Genomic DNA, 15,765 nt, shown 5'->3' on the forward strand with positions numbered 1-15,765 from the left:
CAAAACTAAGCATAGTTACTAGATTAATATACTCACATTATATAGATGCTTCTAATAATACAAAGCAAATAAACATATGAGAAAATAATAAATGGTGCATATTTAACATATAGGAATCAACTCACACATCAACAAATATTTAATTGCATGAAAAGCACAAATTGCATGAGAATACATTGCCATTATCTTCTGGCTACATGTGTAACTATTTTGCCTGTTTCATTGCCTGGGACATTGTCATGTTGGTCTGGTCACTATGTTCTCTTAAGATGAGCTAATATAATTGTTCCTGTACCTATCCTACTTGATAGATGAGCTTTTATCAAAATCCTCACAGAAGTGTAACTTGCCTTCTTTTTGGACTGTCTGCATTTTGTGCCACCTGCATTCCAGATTCTATCTCTGATAGGAACTAGAGATTCTATCCTTGTGATCTGATTGATGAGTAGTCAGCTTACCCTATCTGGTCTTATGCCACTTTCCAGTTATTTCCATATGTTGCTAACTATTTTCCAGTCTCTACCTCTAATAGGACCTCAAGATCCTCAAAGTCCTATGCTATGACCCTTGTTTAAGACAGATGACCTTCTCCAATCCCCATCCTAGACCTCCACAATACTCACTACTTCTTAATTTTTTTTTTATGTTGCTATATGTATTCCCACAATACCCCCTTTCCAGTTCTGTTTTTTTGAACTGCAATCTGGAAAGATCATTACAATAATTTCCCCTATATTTTCAATATTATTATCTTTGAATTCTCTGTCTAAAACAGTCATCAATGGCCACTGCTTCCATATATGTTTTATCTTCCTTTATTTGATTGTAAGATCCTTATGTATGAAAAGATGGACAAGTAAATAAATGAAAATCATTTAGTCACCTACTACTTGGGATACAAATACAAGCAAGCAAGACAATATTTGCCCACAGTGAGCTTACATTTTAAAATTTAAAAAAAGAAAGAAAGAAAAAGAAAAAGTTTACATTTTAAAAGAAAAATATAATAGTGGAAGGACAAGAAAAGTGTTTTGGATAGACAAGTCAAAGGAAACAATGACTGGAATCATAGAGCAAATTATTGACAGGCCCCTTTTAAGGAAAATAGTGTAGATTTGATTACTATTCCCAGAGTTAGAGTTGAATAACATGCTACAGACATATAAGCATGGCGTAAAAATTATAGAAAGTGGAAGAGTAGGCCCAAGACTAGGATGAAATTAAATACCAATCAAGAATGTAGGAGCTTGAGCTCTAGAAGAAATCACAGAATCATATGATTTGAGAGCTAAAAAGGCTTTCAATGATTACCTCATCCAACAATTAAATAAAAGAAATCCTAATGTACCATATCTGACAAGTGGTCATCCATCTTTTGGTTGAAGACCTGCAATAAGGGGAGTTCATCATCTCTTGAAGAAGCTTATTCAAATCTGGGACAGCTCTAATCACTGGCCTCTTTACAACTACTACCCATTGCTCTTGGTTCTCCCTCTAGAGCCAAATAGAATAAGCCTGACCCCTTTTCCACATTATATTTGATTCTGAAGGTAATAGGGAGGCACTGGGATTTGTTGAACAGGAGAGTGATTATGATCAGACCTGAGCTTTAGAAAGATCAATTTGATTACTGAGTGGAAAATGGCCTGAAATGGGGAGAAACTCGAGAAAGGGAAACCAACTAGAGAGAGTGAAGAATTTAGGATGATATCCAGGTATAAACCAGGAGAAATGGGAAGATGGTGGTGATCTGGATTAAGTAATAAGAAAGTTAGAAAGAGGTAAAGTTTTGGGAAGAAAGATAAGGAGGTAAGTCTTGAACTTACTGAGTTTGAGTTGTATACAAGTCATCCAGTTTGAGATGTCCAATAAGCACTAGGAGACTAAATGGAAGTTAGAGAAGGGGTTAGGGCTGGTGTCATCCACAAATCTTATAAGCATACCATATTTGCATTAATCCTTCTCATTGATAAAAATATTACATAGCTGAAGCCCAAGCAAAAATCCTTGGGGTATTCTTGTGTGTTTCAGTCATGTCTGACACTTCTTAACCCTATTTTGTGGTTTTCTTGGTAGAGATACTGGAATGTTTTGCTATTATCTTCTCCAGCTCATTTTACAGATGAGAAAACTGAGGCAAATTGGGTTAAGGAATTTGCCCAGGGTCACACAGTTAGTCCATGCCCAAGGCCAGATTTGAACTCAGTGAGTCCTTTAAAAAGGTTCAAGACACATAATGTATTAGTAATTTAATCATTTTATTAATGATGCCAGCACATTTATAAATAAAAAGATGGCTTTTTAGTTATCCCTCTTAGACCAAAGACAATCATGGATATAGGCTTATGGCTAATCTGAACTTTTGGAAGAGAAGTGTTCCTGAGGTTGGCATTCAACTCTAGTAAATTAGTGAGAGGAGGGTTTTACAAAAAGAAATGAGCTCATTCTATCACAATGCAAACAAAGAATCTATATCCCTTACTCAAGGGAGTACTTATTGAGCTAATTGGGTGGAATTGTTGTTTGTCTTTCATTCTTGAAGAGGCACCACACATCAGCGATGCTATGACATGCAAGTGAGTTAGATTTAAGTGAAGATGAACTGTCATCAATCTTACTTTCCCCTAAAGAGTCATCTGGATTCAATGGCAAGATATAGCTATAGATATAGATATTTATAGATAGATGGCTAGATGGATGGATAGATAGATAGATAGATAGATAGATAGATAGATAGATAGATAGATAGATAGATAGATAGATAGATGATAGATAGATAGATAGATAGATAAATAGATAGATACATAGATTAAAATGACTGGAGATGGCCTTGGATGCCATGGGAGACCTTGGCCTTTTTAAAGTAAAGTCTTTTATAGGTCTCAGTTTGACTGTTTATTCAGTGGTTAAGGCTAAATAAAAGTTGTGTCAAAGAATGGATTCTTTTACCTAGTCTAAAACCAAAACAAAATCCAGTTTTGGAGGGAAAGACCCTCAGACTTTCTGAACAAAATATAAACATTTGAGATGGCTTTGGTTGCAGTGGGAGAGGTTAGCCTTTTTAAATTGGGTAGAGTAGCAATACCCAGAATGAGATTGTTAATCTGATTTTTCATCAATTCTGTCCTTGAGAGACTGCAGGGGAAAAGACAGGAGAAAAAAACTTGGGTCTCTGCAGTTTTAATAACTTACTCTTAATAGAATAGAGAAATAATCATTTCTCTCATCAAGGAGATATTCCTGACTGTAGGCCAGGCACTCTATCCATTGAGCCATCTAGCTGATCTAATGATATATTGAAAATGAACTATTTACATTTCTTTGAATCCAGAAGTCCTCTTCTAAATCCATCTGATTGCATCATTGTCTGGTCCATATCTCTCCATTTTCTTCACAAACATAGTATGTGATACTTTACTTTAAAACTTTGCTAAAATCTAGGTAAACTATATTCTTGGCATTTCTCTTCATGTATTGGCTTAGTAATCTTCCCCCCCCCCAAAAAAAAAGATGAGATTAGTTTAGCATGACCTAATCTTGATGAAGTCATTCTAGTTCTTTGTAATCACCCCTTCTTTTTCTAAATGTTAGTCAAGCATTTTTTAAAATGATCTGTTTTAGAATTTTCCCAGGAATCAAGGTGAAACTTGCTAGTCTCCAGTTTCTAGACCTATTATCTTTCATTTAAAAAAAATCCAAACAGAAACAAAATATGAATTTGGTATAGCAATGTTTTTTCTCTGTTGATAGTTCTCATTGTTCCACAGTTGGCAGGCAACTTTTTTATCTTTCTTTGATCCTCCTTTTCCTCCTTAAACGGCTAAAAATCCTTTTATTGTTCTTGGTTCTCTCACCAACCTAAATACGTTGTGAATTTTGCATTCCTGGCACTATTTTTAATGGGGACAGTACCATGCTTCTATATTTATTTTCTCTTACCTAATTTTGTTTTCATATTCTAAACATATTTTCAAATATTCTAAGTTTTAATTCCCTTTACATCCACATTGGTTTCTTGAGGTAAATCCATGTTTTTCTTTCCCATTGGAATCCTTTTACTTGTATCTTTAATATTTCATTCTTGAGTTTTCCTTATCACTCTTAGGATAATTTTCCCTGCATAATTTTATTCCAGAGTCCATATGGCTGGGATTTTTAATGTCCCTACATGATCAAAATTAGAGAAACGTTGGGGCAGCTTTCTTCAGTCAGCTGGCTAGAAGTGTTATTAATTTTCAATCTTTTTCACTTGAAATACCTGTTTCTGAACCACTGTCTGGAATAAACAGGTTTTAATATATTTTCTCAAAATCTAGACTATATGGCTGAAGCTGAAGGTGGAAAGGCATGGAAATACTTGGGAGGTGGTGATCACTGGATGATAGAGACTGACTTGCCTGTATTTGTATCCCCACTGCTTTATACAGTTCCTTATATATAGTAAATGCTTAGTGGGGACTTTTTTCAGTAATTCTTTTGATGAGGTTCGGCACAGGTCAGGGAGTTGTGGAAACCCCCTTCTAATTGGCATAGGTCCTTCATAAATGAATTTACAAACCTGAAAAGTTAAAGTGGTAAAAGAAGCTTATTATTAAAGATCTAGGAGAGAAATCCTCTAGTAGAGAAGGTATCTAGCAGAGAAATCCCAACAGAGGTGAATAAGGTCTTGTTAAGGAAATAAGTGAGAGAGATAAAGAGGGAGTAATGCTGAAAGAGAATGTCATTTCAGTGGGCAGAGGGTTGTAGCAATGCCAAGGGGAGAGAGAGCTTCCTTGGCATGGCATGTTAGGTCCCCTGCAAGGGATTGAGCTGAAGGAAGCTTATTTTATGGACAGCTCTTGGTGGGGGTTGGGAGCAGTTTGAGCTGGAATCAGAATAGAAAATCTTCTGATTGAATGAGTGTCTTTGGGCTAATTTCCAACTCAATAGAGTTGGAAAGAAATCTCATCACCAGCTCCAGCTAAGTAGTAGTGGTCCTGGATTCAACTAGTCCCTACCTAGACAACAGAATGAAACTACTTTATCTTGATTTCCTGGGGCAGGTCTCTCAGGGGAGAGCTTCTCTGAGGGAGTTTCCCAAGTGTTCCCCCCAAAGTCCAAGAAAGAGAATGAGAGAGAGTTTCAGGGTTCTCCTCATCATGTTCATATCTAAATCTGAATCTGTTGAGAGATTAAGCTCAGTTTTAATGGCAGTTTAACAATCACTAGTTCAGCTGTTCGGTTCTGCAAACATATATTGTATCTAGGATATACTGCAACATATCCAACATATAAAGGACTGCTTGCCATCTAGGGGAGGGGGTGGAGGGAGGGAGGGAAAAAAAATTGGAACAGAAACGAGTGTCAATATAAAGTAATTATTAAATAAAAATTAAAAAAAAAAAACAATCACTAGTTCAGGTTCCATGATGGCATAAAATGAAGCACTTTTAAGTCATTTAAAATTTAACAAAGGAGTTTTGTTTTTCTTTAACACAGTAAAAATGTGCAAGGAGGATACAATGTTGATACTTTGCTTCTGTGAATTTGGCCTCCCTTCATTTCAGTCTAGAAATACATGGTGACTTGAATGGTCTTAGAGACCCATCAAATTCTCTATGGCACATAGTCCATATGGTTGGAATTTTTATGTCCCTAGATGATCAAGATGCTACTTCCAGGAAACCTTGGGGCAGCTTTCTTCAATCAATTGGCTAGAGGTGTTATTAATTTTCAGTCTTTTTCACTTGAAATACCTGTTTTTGAACCACTGTCTGCAATAAGCAGGCTTTAAATATATGGCAGGTGGTCTCTTTACCTCATAATACACTGAGACATGTCTATTGTCTCAATCTGCCCATCAGGGAGTCTAACTTCTGCATTAATTGGCAATAAATGATTATTATAAGTTAGTTTTATGGGACTCTCTTCAATCTCTGGGATTATTTTGTAACTAGACAAATTGTCCAATATCTCTACAACTAATATACAGTAATTTTCCATTAGTTTACCAACATGCTTTTTATGAACACAGATTTCTCAGTGAGTTATTGTTAATCCACACTTAAAACTTTGTTCCATAGTCCTAATCTTAGAATTTATCAGATTTAGCATAGTTTAAAGATAAAAAAAAAATTACCGTCTTTGAAAGGGATAACAAATCTGATGTTGCTTTTATGTATCTGACTGCAAATGCATCTGGTTTCATGTGAGCATCACTCTCTTGGTACACACCTGTTCTTGAGGCCATAAAATTGGTATGAATCGGTAAATGAGGTTTGTTTGGGTCAGTTTAGGCCAAAACTGGAGCACAAATGTAATAGTTGATCAAACTTTTGAAAGCTTGTTCATAGATAGTAGCTATTTTTCTCTCCAGAAGGGTAGGTTGGTTGTAAGGCAACTATATTTCTTGTCCTTTTGCCTTTATGCTTTTTTTTTGTTTGCATAAAGTCATTCAATATCTTAGCAATAGCAGTATTGTTTTTAATAACTGCCAAAATCTAGGAAAGTCCTTAGATCTCAAAGGTTTTTTGGATGCCAAATCAGGATTGTCTCTGTCTTCTCTGGGTCAATAGACACAAATTGTTATGATAAACATGAACCATATACTTTACAGAGACTCAACAAAACTGCCATTTTTGAATGGAAAATTTTAGACTATTTTTGTCTCGTCTACCCATTCCTTTTATCAATTTTTCCTCATGTCTTTCCGGGTTCTTCTCAAATTAAACAATGTTATCAGTGTGCACCAAAACTTGTAGTAAGTTCATGCCTCCTGCTAATTTTTCCATTAATCCTTGGAAGGTAATTAATAAAGAACATTTTAAATTAAAACCAGTGCTTATTTATCAGTCTCAAAATCTTTGAGTTCTGAGAGACTATAACCATCTAATTCTTCTAGTTTTTTGGCAATTAAATAAGAATGCATAAGTGATTATAACTGCTTTTGAAATTTAGTTTCAAGTTATTTTGCTTCAGCTATTGAGAAATATTGTAAGGGAGCAGCAAGATGGTATAGTGTATAGAGCACTGGCCCTGGAATCAGGAGGACCACAGTTCAAATCTTGTTTCAGGTATTTAACATTTACTAGCTGAGTGACCTTGGGAAAATCACTTTACCCCAGTTACCTCGCAAACATGTATATGTACATATGTATGTATCTGTCATTGGGGCAATGATATTATGTTAAAGAATTACTGATTTTAAATAATGTGTTATGTTATCCAATTACATTTGGTTCATTGTGTAAGAATGTGATCATGAAAATTTGCCAAAATGGAGATAAAAGCTATTTGCACTTACCAGCTGATACAGCATAAAATTTAAAGAAAGAAAAAATAATTCAGTCTATGATGTTAAAATATTTTAAATATCAATAATGCCATTTTCATCGCATCATCAGTATAGGTTTGTCTTTAAGCACAATATTCAATAATTTTTGAAGTTTTCCTATAACTACTATCTTATTAACTTGAATCCAAAATACTCCTTTCTTATCATTTGTGATTAAATTACATTAAATAACAGATTTTTTTTTAAACTTCATTTAATTTTTTTTTATTTGGTTGGAACTCATTACCTTATTTTTTGTGTACCTACTACTTTAAAAAGTGCTAATTTATGTAATATGCAAAATGAACAGTAAGAGTACATCCAACAATCTTCACAATGCTGGTCTAAATCCAATTTTAAACTCAAACATCAAAGAAAAAGTTAACATAAAGTAGAAAAATTCAGAAAAAATTAAAATTACAAGCATACAGAGAATGATTTTTGTCAAACAAAACAAGAATAAATATTAGAAACAGTAGGTATTTAAAATTCCCAAGGAAAATTCTTGGGTAGAAGAGAAGGTGGTTCCAGAATGAAATTCCCATTTCTAACCAGTAGATAATACTGAAGAGAGAAAAGTTTGGCTAATAAAAAAAGACATTTTATTAATACTGGATATTTTAAAAATTAGAATAGCTGGAACGGCTAGTTGGTATAGTGGATAAAGCACCAGCCCTGAAGTTAAGAGGATCTGAGTTCAAATGTGGCCTTAGACACTTATCACTTCATAACTATATGACCCTGGGCAAATCACTTAACCCCAGTTGGCTCATAAAAAACAACAACAAAAAAAAAAACCCAAAAAACTAGAATAGCTATATCTCCCAGTTAGAGAGGAAATTTCCTAACAACTTTTGCCAAGAATAAAGAAGAGTTGCAAAATTTCTATGTGTATTTACACTTCCAAAGGCTTCTCTTTCTGTCCCTCAGTCTTCACTGCCTCAATAGATAAGACATTCAAACCAAAATTCTGGCTAATAAAATTAGAAAAACAGGAAAATGCTTAAGAGTTAATAATGGCGGTGGGGGGAGGGAGGGAAGGATTGGTGGGTTTTGTTGTTGTTGTTGTTTTGTTTTGTTTTGTTTTGTTTTGTTTTGCCAGGCAGTGATAAAATACAGAGAAAATAAGAATGAAAAAATTCACCAGGTCCCTGAAGTTTCTTGGGGATAAATACAATCTCTCAAGGTTTTTACCAAGTAGATTCTTCCAAAAGCAGATCATCAAATAAGGAAAGGCTAATAGAAAAGTTGTTCAAGCTTATGATTAGTTCCCAGATTTAGCATCTTCTATTTACTGCTTTGACTCCTCTACTTCTGTGACTGAATCTCTGCTCTCATTTCCCAGGTTACTTCAAAATTTTCCAAGCTCTGGGAATTTCTTCCATCAGACTGCCTCTTATAATGTTTCTGCCATTTTTGAAGGATGAAATCATCACTAAGGGAAGTTAGGCAATTAGGTGACGAAATATGTAGTGTTGAACTTGAACTTAGAAGAATTGAATTCAAATTTTATCTCAGAAACTCACTACCTATGAGATCCTGGGCAAGCCTATACATACAGTGCATCAGTTAAGTATGCTGCTTAGGTGTTCTGCAAGGCACTTTACATATATTATCTCAACAATCCTATAAGATGCTATTACTATCCCTATTTTATAGATCAAGAAACCAAAGTTGAGAGAAGCTAATTTGTTCAGGTCATATAGCCAGGGTGAAAACAAGATTCCAATTCAGATTTTTCTGACATGAAATTCAGTATTGTAGGCACTATTCAATTTGCAATGCTACTATACCACACCCCATATTTATTGTGAATAAGATGTGTCCTTTGTTGTCCTTGTTGTTATGTCCTACAAAGCTATATTCAGGTTCTGAATCTCATTCCATCAAGTCTCAGTGATAATTTAAAGGTCAATTTTTTTATCTTATATTAGGATCTCTAGTGCGTAGAAGGCACATATTAAATGTTTATTGAGTAACTTATTTTATACACTACGTGTATTTTGCTCATTCTTGTACAGAACAAGAAATAATAGATCATAAGCCTGGATTCTTTCTCAAATTTTATCTTGTTTAAATTATTTAATGTATAACTGTCATTTTTCTTCCTACCTCCTAAATATTTTCTGGTACACAGCTTTGCTCATATATAGGCAATTTTCTTTCTCCTCCTCTTTTTTCTAATTTAAATCTTCTTAACTATATTGTAAGATTTCATGCAAATCTATTTCCATCAGCCCTTTTTATGTGTACTCCATTTTTAGTCAAAATGTCATCATTCTTTTTTTTTATATGACTTTTTATTTATAAGATATATGCATGAGTAATTTTTCAGCATTGACAATTGCAAAACCTTTTGTTCCAATTTTTCCCCTCCTTCCCCCCTCCTCCTCCCCCAGATGACCAATACCTGTTAAATATGTTAAAGTATAAGTTAAATACAATATATGTATACATGTCCATACAGTTATTTTTCTGTACAAAAAGAATCGGACTTTGAAATAGTGTACAATTAACCTGTGAAGGAAGTCAAAAATGCAGGCGGACAAGAATAGAGGGATTGGGAATTCTATGAAGTGGTTCACACTCACAAAATGTCATCATTTTTAAACTTTAAAAATTAGCTTAGAAACCCAAATCTCATTTCTAGGCACCATCTCCTTAAACACATGTACAACTGCTTTTCTTCTAAAGACTTTACCTTAAAATTGGGCAGTAGTTATGAAAACAATACCTGTGTCCTTGAATTTTTCAATTCTTACCAAGATTTTATAATCTTTGGCAATATTTTATGTGCTCCTTCTACATTCAGCAAGTTACCATTTATTAAGTACTTACTAAGCAGACACCATGCTAAGTTTTGAAGATACTTTCGAAGAAAGGCAAAAATAATGCTTGCTTTAAAGGAGCTCATCATCTAATGGAGGAGGCAACCTACAAACAACTATGTACAAATGAAACATAAAGGATTAATGGAAGCAATATCATTTGTGCCTATGTGAATTCCCATTAATAAGTAAAAATAATAAATTGTCTTTTTAGCAAATCTTGGGACATCTTCTGTAATGTTTTAGGAAGACAGCAGACTTCTCTATTTTTGTTATCATAGCTGTCACTATATCCCTGAGCAGAGTGTCACCAACTACTAGTATTTTTGTCTTCTTTCTCGGTCATTAGTAACTGATATCTTACCTGAAAACACTCTCTCAAATTCACTCTCTGCCCTTATTTACAATTTCAGTTTTCTCTCTTCCTTTAGAGAAATACATTATTCTAAGATGTTGTGTGGGACTTAGTAAAATGTACCAGATTCAGGAAAAAGATAGGGTTTCTTGCAAGATTGTGGTTCAACAAATGATTCTGAGTAAATTTACACTATTTCCTAGATTTAAAGAATCAGTATTTCTAGTAAGGCAGAGTTAAAAGAGGTGAGAGATGCTGCAAAACTATTGAGACTGGACTTCTGTCCAGGAAGAGATCATCAGGGTCAACATGGAATAAGACTCAAGTTCCTATTAACTCTTGTTGAATAAAATCAAATTAATGGCTATCAGCATCCCTTTGTAATTAAAAAAAAGGGGGGGGGGAAGAAAAGTTAAGAATTCTTGTGAAATAATTTATGAGATAAACTATCCTTGTTGTTATTGATTTTTCAAGATTTATCATTTATTGATAATAGATAAAAATATTTACAGAATTAATAATTAAACTTAAAATGGATTTTTAAAAACCCAACCTATTTTTGGTACCAACACTTGTTAGTAATAGTCATTTTAAGAAATTATTTGCAATTGAGAACCACTAATCTGTATGAACTAGGTGACATAATAATAAGATGAGAGTTTATATTTGGAGTACATAGGTCAACAGCTTTAGAATTCGAAGGGTCACCTGAAAATTACCCCTCCTTTTTTTTTTTTTAACTAATTCAAAAACCGCAGGTTCAGTGATTTGCTCAAAGTTATGTGGGTAGTAAGCGTCAGAGGTAAAATCTTACTTCAGAGTCAACACTTGTTCAATGCCTTATTCCACACTCACTGTTCCCATTTTGTTTGTTGTTCCCATTTTTTGAGATCATTATTTGCATATAAAGCCTGAATATAGAATAGATTATTTTAATTATTGATATTTCATGTTTCCTTTTCTGCATGATTAAAGATCTCTCAGGGGTAAAAATCATAAAGCTTAACTGTATATGTGACTATATGTTCAATGACCCTGTGGTCTTTTCAAAATGAATATTCTGTTCAGTGATGGAAATCACAGCCTATTCAACTTTTTATCCTATGTGATTATTGTGCATATCTTCCCATAAATCCTCAAGACAGGCTCCACTCACAGAGGAAAAGGAGAATCCCTTGTAGGGATATTTCATTAATCAGTGTAACATATGAGCACCTGTAATGTTCTCTTGGTTCGGTTTTCCTGGGGGTCTCTGAGAGGCAGCTTTAGTTTCAGTTCAGTAATCATCACAAGTACAGCCAGATGTTAAAGTCTCCTTTATTATCTCCTTCCTGGAGCTGGGGAGCTTTCTGGAGAATCTTTCAGACTAGTCTTGGTCTCAGTGGAGAAATGCAGGAGGAAAGCCTGTGACCAGTGGCCTGACTGAAGATCGAATGAATGTCTGTCCTTGCTTCCAAGAGCTTGAGCTCGTGCCTATCTTCTCTGCCCTCTGAAAGCTTCTCTTTGTGGCTCTCATTCCCTACGTATATGCTCCACACTGAGTATAAACCAATCATTATATAAACAATTTGTTGTAAGATTAAATCAATCTTACCAAACCATGCTAAACTAGATAACTATTGTCTCCTCAATTCCACTTAGTACCTTGTTTCAAATTCTGGCTCATAACAAGCACCTTATCATTGCCTCTTCCTTGCTCTCACTTCATGTCAGTCATATCTCCTCTTCCAATTATCTGTCTCTTTGATAACATCTTTTGTACAGTTTATTAGGAATATTTCTTAATTGGTAATAGATCATGACCTATCTATACCCACTATGAATCTCTCCCTTGCCCTTTGGGAATCTCTTAATTTTGATTATTTAGAGACTGAAATTTGTTGACACACATTCTTCTGAAACACCAGAATATTGGTACTAAAGAGATAAGTTTAATTTCAGAGAGAAATTAGGATTTGTTAAAAATATCACCCAATTTCCCAAAAGTAATCCAGGCCACTCTCCCCAATGTAGACAATAGTGGATTTAGAAATATATACTAATGGGCAAACTCAATGGTCTGTTCATGAAGATTCAAAGGATACAGTTTTAGTTGAAAGATGAAGTTGGCAGTAAGACTAGAAATTTCAGAACAGAGTGAGAGGAAGGGAAGTGGAAGCACTGATTGTAAATGTTCTCCTCAAATTTAGTTGCCAAAAGGAGAACAGTTATAGCATTAAACTAAGGAGAATGGATATATCAAGTAAAAAGTTTTTAAGGATGAGAGACTTGGGTATGTTTGCAGGCAGTAAGGAAATAGCCAGTAGACAAGGAGAGATAAAAAACAAGAGAGTAAAGATGATAGAGGAACATAGTCTGTTGGAAAAGACAGGATGGGGATCACTTGTACATGTAGCGGGGTTAGCTGTAGCAAAAAGAAGGAGCACCTCTTCATGAGAAATAGGAGAAAAGGAGGAGATAGTGGCAGGAGGCTCAGTGTGATATGAGGATGAGAGGAGAAAAAAAGAGCTCTCAATTTTTTAAATTAAAATATGAGGAAAATTTCTCATCTGAGAGGATGAGGAAGGGTAAGGCACAGGAGGTTGCTTTGGTGAGAGCTTACTCAAAATTGTGTAACATCAATTTTTAGAGGATCCATTCAGCACGCTTTTGTGATTTTTCTCCATCTTTCTTTAGCAATAACTGACCAAGAGCAAAATCAGAAGAAGTAATTTAAAGTGGAGCATAAAGATAATCATTGAGTCCATGGAAACTGATGAGATCTCCAAGTAATTTAGTATATAAAGAGAAGTAAAGGGAGATCCAAAGCAGATGGAGGGAATAGTCCAAGCCTGATGCTTTGCAAGGCAAGATCAGGTATAGGATAAAGAGGCAAGAAACTTCAGAGAAACAGTATAAAGTTGACGTAGTTCCCAGGAGGTCAAGATAGGGGGAAAAAAAGAGATCCCTGTGGGATAGTTACTTGGGAAAGAACTTCATGAAGTGATTGCAAATCATGAGAATGAAGTCAATCAATAAAAAGTTATTATAAAATTTAAAAAAAGAAGAATGAAGTCTAGGCAGAAGCAGAGGTGGAATAATAACAGTTTTGTTTTTGTTAAGAAGGGAAAGACTATGAGCTAAGCACTAAATTTATTGAAAAAAGAAAAGTGTCCTTAAAGTTGGTAAATAATAGTGATCAGAATCTTAATTTAGAAATAAATATAGATTTAATTAATTAATAAAGGCCAAAGGAAGGTGGAAAGGGAAAGTGTTTATTTAGCACCTACTGTATTCTGTGCTAAGTATTTACAATTATCTCATTTCATCCTCAAAACAACTGTGAAATCTGTTCTATTATCTCAATTCTACAGAAACTGATGTATACATAGGTGAATGACTTGCACATTGTCTCACAGCTAATTATTTCTGAGTCTGGATTTGAACTCGGTTTGTATTAATTCTAGGATCAGTAATCTATTCACTAGATACCTCGAGAGGGAAAGATTATTTAGTGATGAGAGTAAGAGAGCCTAGAAGTTCCAGTGGGAAGCAAGAAGTATGTCAACTTTTCCACTTGGACCAGCAAATATAGGTTTTGTCTAATCTTTGCTTACATCTTGAGGGATTTTTTTTCTTATTCTTATATTGCCAGCATTTCTAAAACTATGTAAAATAGTAGTAGAAAATGCATATACTTTTCCTCTACTCATCTGCTAGGCATATACCCCCCGGAAGATCAGTGATAAAAGAAAAGCCCCATATACATAAAATATTTATTTTTGTGTTACCAAAGAATCAGAAATAAAGAAGAAACACATCAGTTAGGGAATGGTTAAACAAGTTGTGGTACATGAATGTAATGAAGTCTTGAAAATGATAAATCAAAGAAGTGGGAGGGTGGGGAGGTGGAGGGAGAGAGAAGCGTACATATTGATTGCAACAGTGAAAATTGACAAAATAATAATGACAAATCAAAACTAAATGCTATACAAATTAAGTGACCAAGCTTGGCCCCTAAGAAGAGATCTGAGGAGACACCTAACCCCAGTTCTTTGTAAAAGAGGAGGAGAGATTGTTGACATGGAATACAATAGATCTATCAATATGTTGCTTAGTTTGCTAGACTCATGGGGGGCGGGGGGAGAGGGAGGAAGGGGAGGGGTGTTGCATCTTTTTTTCTCCATTATAAGGGATAACTTTTAGGGGGGAGGAATGCACCAGAAAATGTAGCGGATATAAAAACAATATTAATATAGTTTATTTAAAATACAAAAAAAATTTTCACAAAGATCTAGATCTGGTTAAATTTATTGACTCTTACTAATAAAAACAGTACAGTCCTTGGGTGGGAATTTCAAGCTCTGCTAGGACCTAATCTCTGCCAGAAGTCTTGTGGGAGGGTGCAACATCACCAATAATAAGTTGAAAATTGGCCAAAGTAAAAGAATTTGGTCTTCAACGCTAGTTATAGAAAGGTATCATTTAGGCTAAGAAGCCTATTTCCAGGAAAAGAAATGAAATTTTTATATACTTTGAATGAATCCTATTTGGTTTGTCCTTTCAGATCACAATGCTTATGGATTCTCTACCCCAAGAAACCATCAAGTTGTTACAGCAATAGAGTTTCAAGGTAAAGTATATTTTGATTAACATCAACAAAGATTGTTAACTTTTATTATCAAATGAGGATAATGTTAATATGTCATTCTTTTCTTTCCTAAATTAAACTAGTTTTTGATGGTTTTTAAAAGTCTTTACTGCCTGTGCAAAATTGAATGGTTAGTGACTTCAAGGAAGTTTATGAAGTTTTTCCTTTGATTCAATTGTAGCCAAGTTAGAGGACCTAAAAATCCTGATTTTGTGTATAACTGATAACTACTGTTAGTGAGCTCTAGTTTATTGACACGATAGTGTTTTCTTTGCTATGAAATTCCACCTTTCTAAAAATTATAAACTAATTTGGTTCAATTAAGATTTTTAGCAATAGATATCTTGCTTAAACCATTCAAAAGACTTGATGAAAACGGTAACCATACAGTGCTGAGGGAAACCTTTGATCTATCCATGCCTTCTGTCTGATAACACTGTATATTCTGTGAATTCAACAAACTTTCATATAAATATTAAAAGTCACAAGAGAGAAAAATGTCATGGGGTTTGGTGATAAGAATACTATCTAAACTTTTTTGAGGTTAAGTGATTTCAGTAGATATGAGACACTTCAAGTCATAAAATCTTGCATCTGGGAAATATCTTAGGGATCATTTAGTTGAACTCCTTTTATAAAA

General features: G+C 34.4%; 1 protein-coding gene across 2 annotated transcripts in view; it reads left to right on the forward strand.

The window, feature by feature from the left end:
* JAM2 (junctional adhesion molecule 2) overlaps positions 1-15,765 on the forward strand; it is a 98,347-nt gene that overhangs the window by 6,490 nt on the left and 76,092 nt on the right. For both annotated transcript variants that reach the window (XM_051984828.1, XM_051984827.1), the window contains exon 2: positions 15,042-15,107. In XM_051984828.1, the coding sequence (XP_051840788.1) occupies positions 15,042-15,107 (66 nt within the window). The remainder of the gene's footprint in view (positions 1-15,041; positions 15,108-15,765) is intronic.

This window comes from Antechinus flavipes, chromosome 3 (assembly GCF_016432865.1).
Source record: "Antechinus flavipes isolate AdamAnt ecotype Samford, QLD, Australia chromosome 3, AdamAnt_v2, whole genome shotgun sequence".
Classification (NCBI taxonomy): domain Eukaryota; kingdom Metazoa; phylum Chordata; class Mammalia; order Dasyuromorphia; family Dasyuridae; genus Antechinus; species Antechinus flavipes.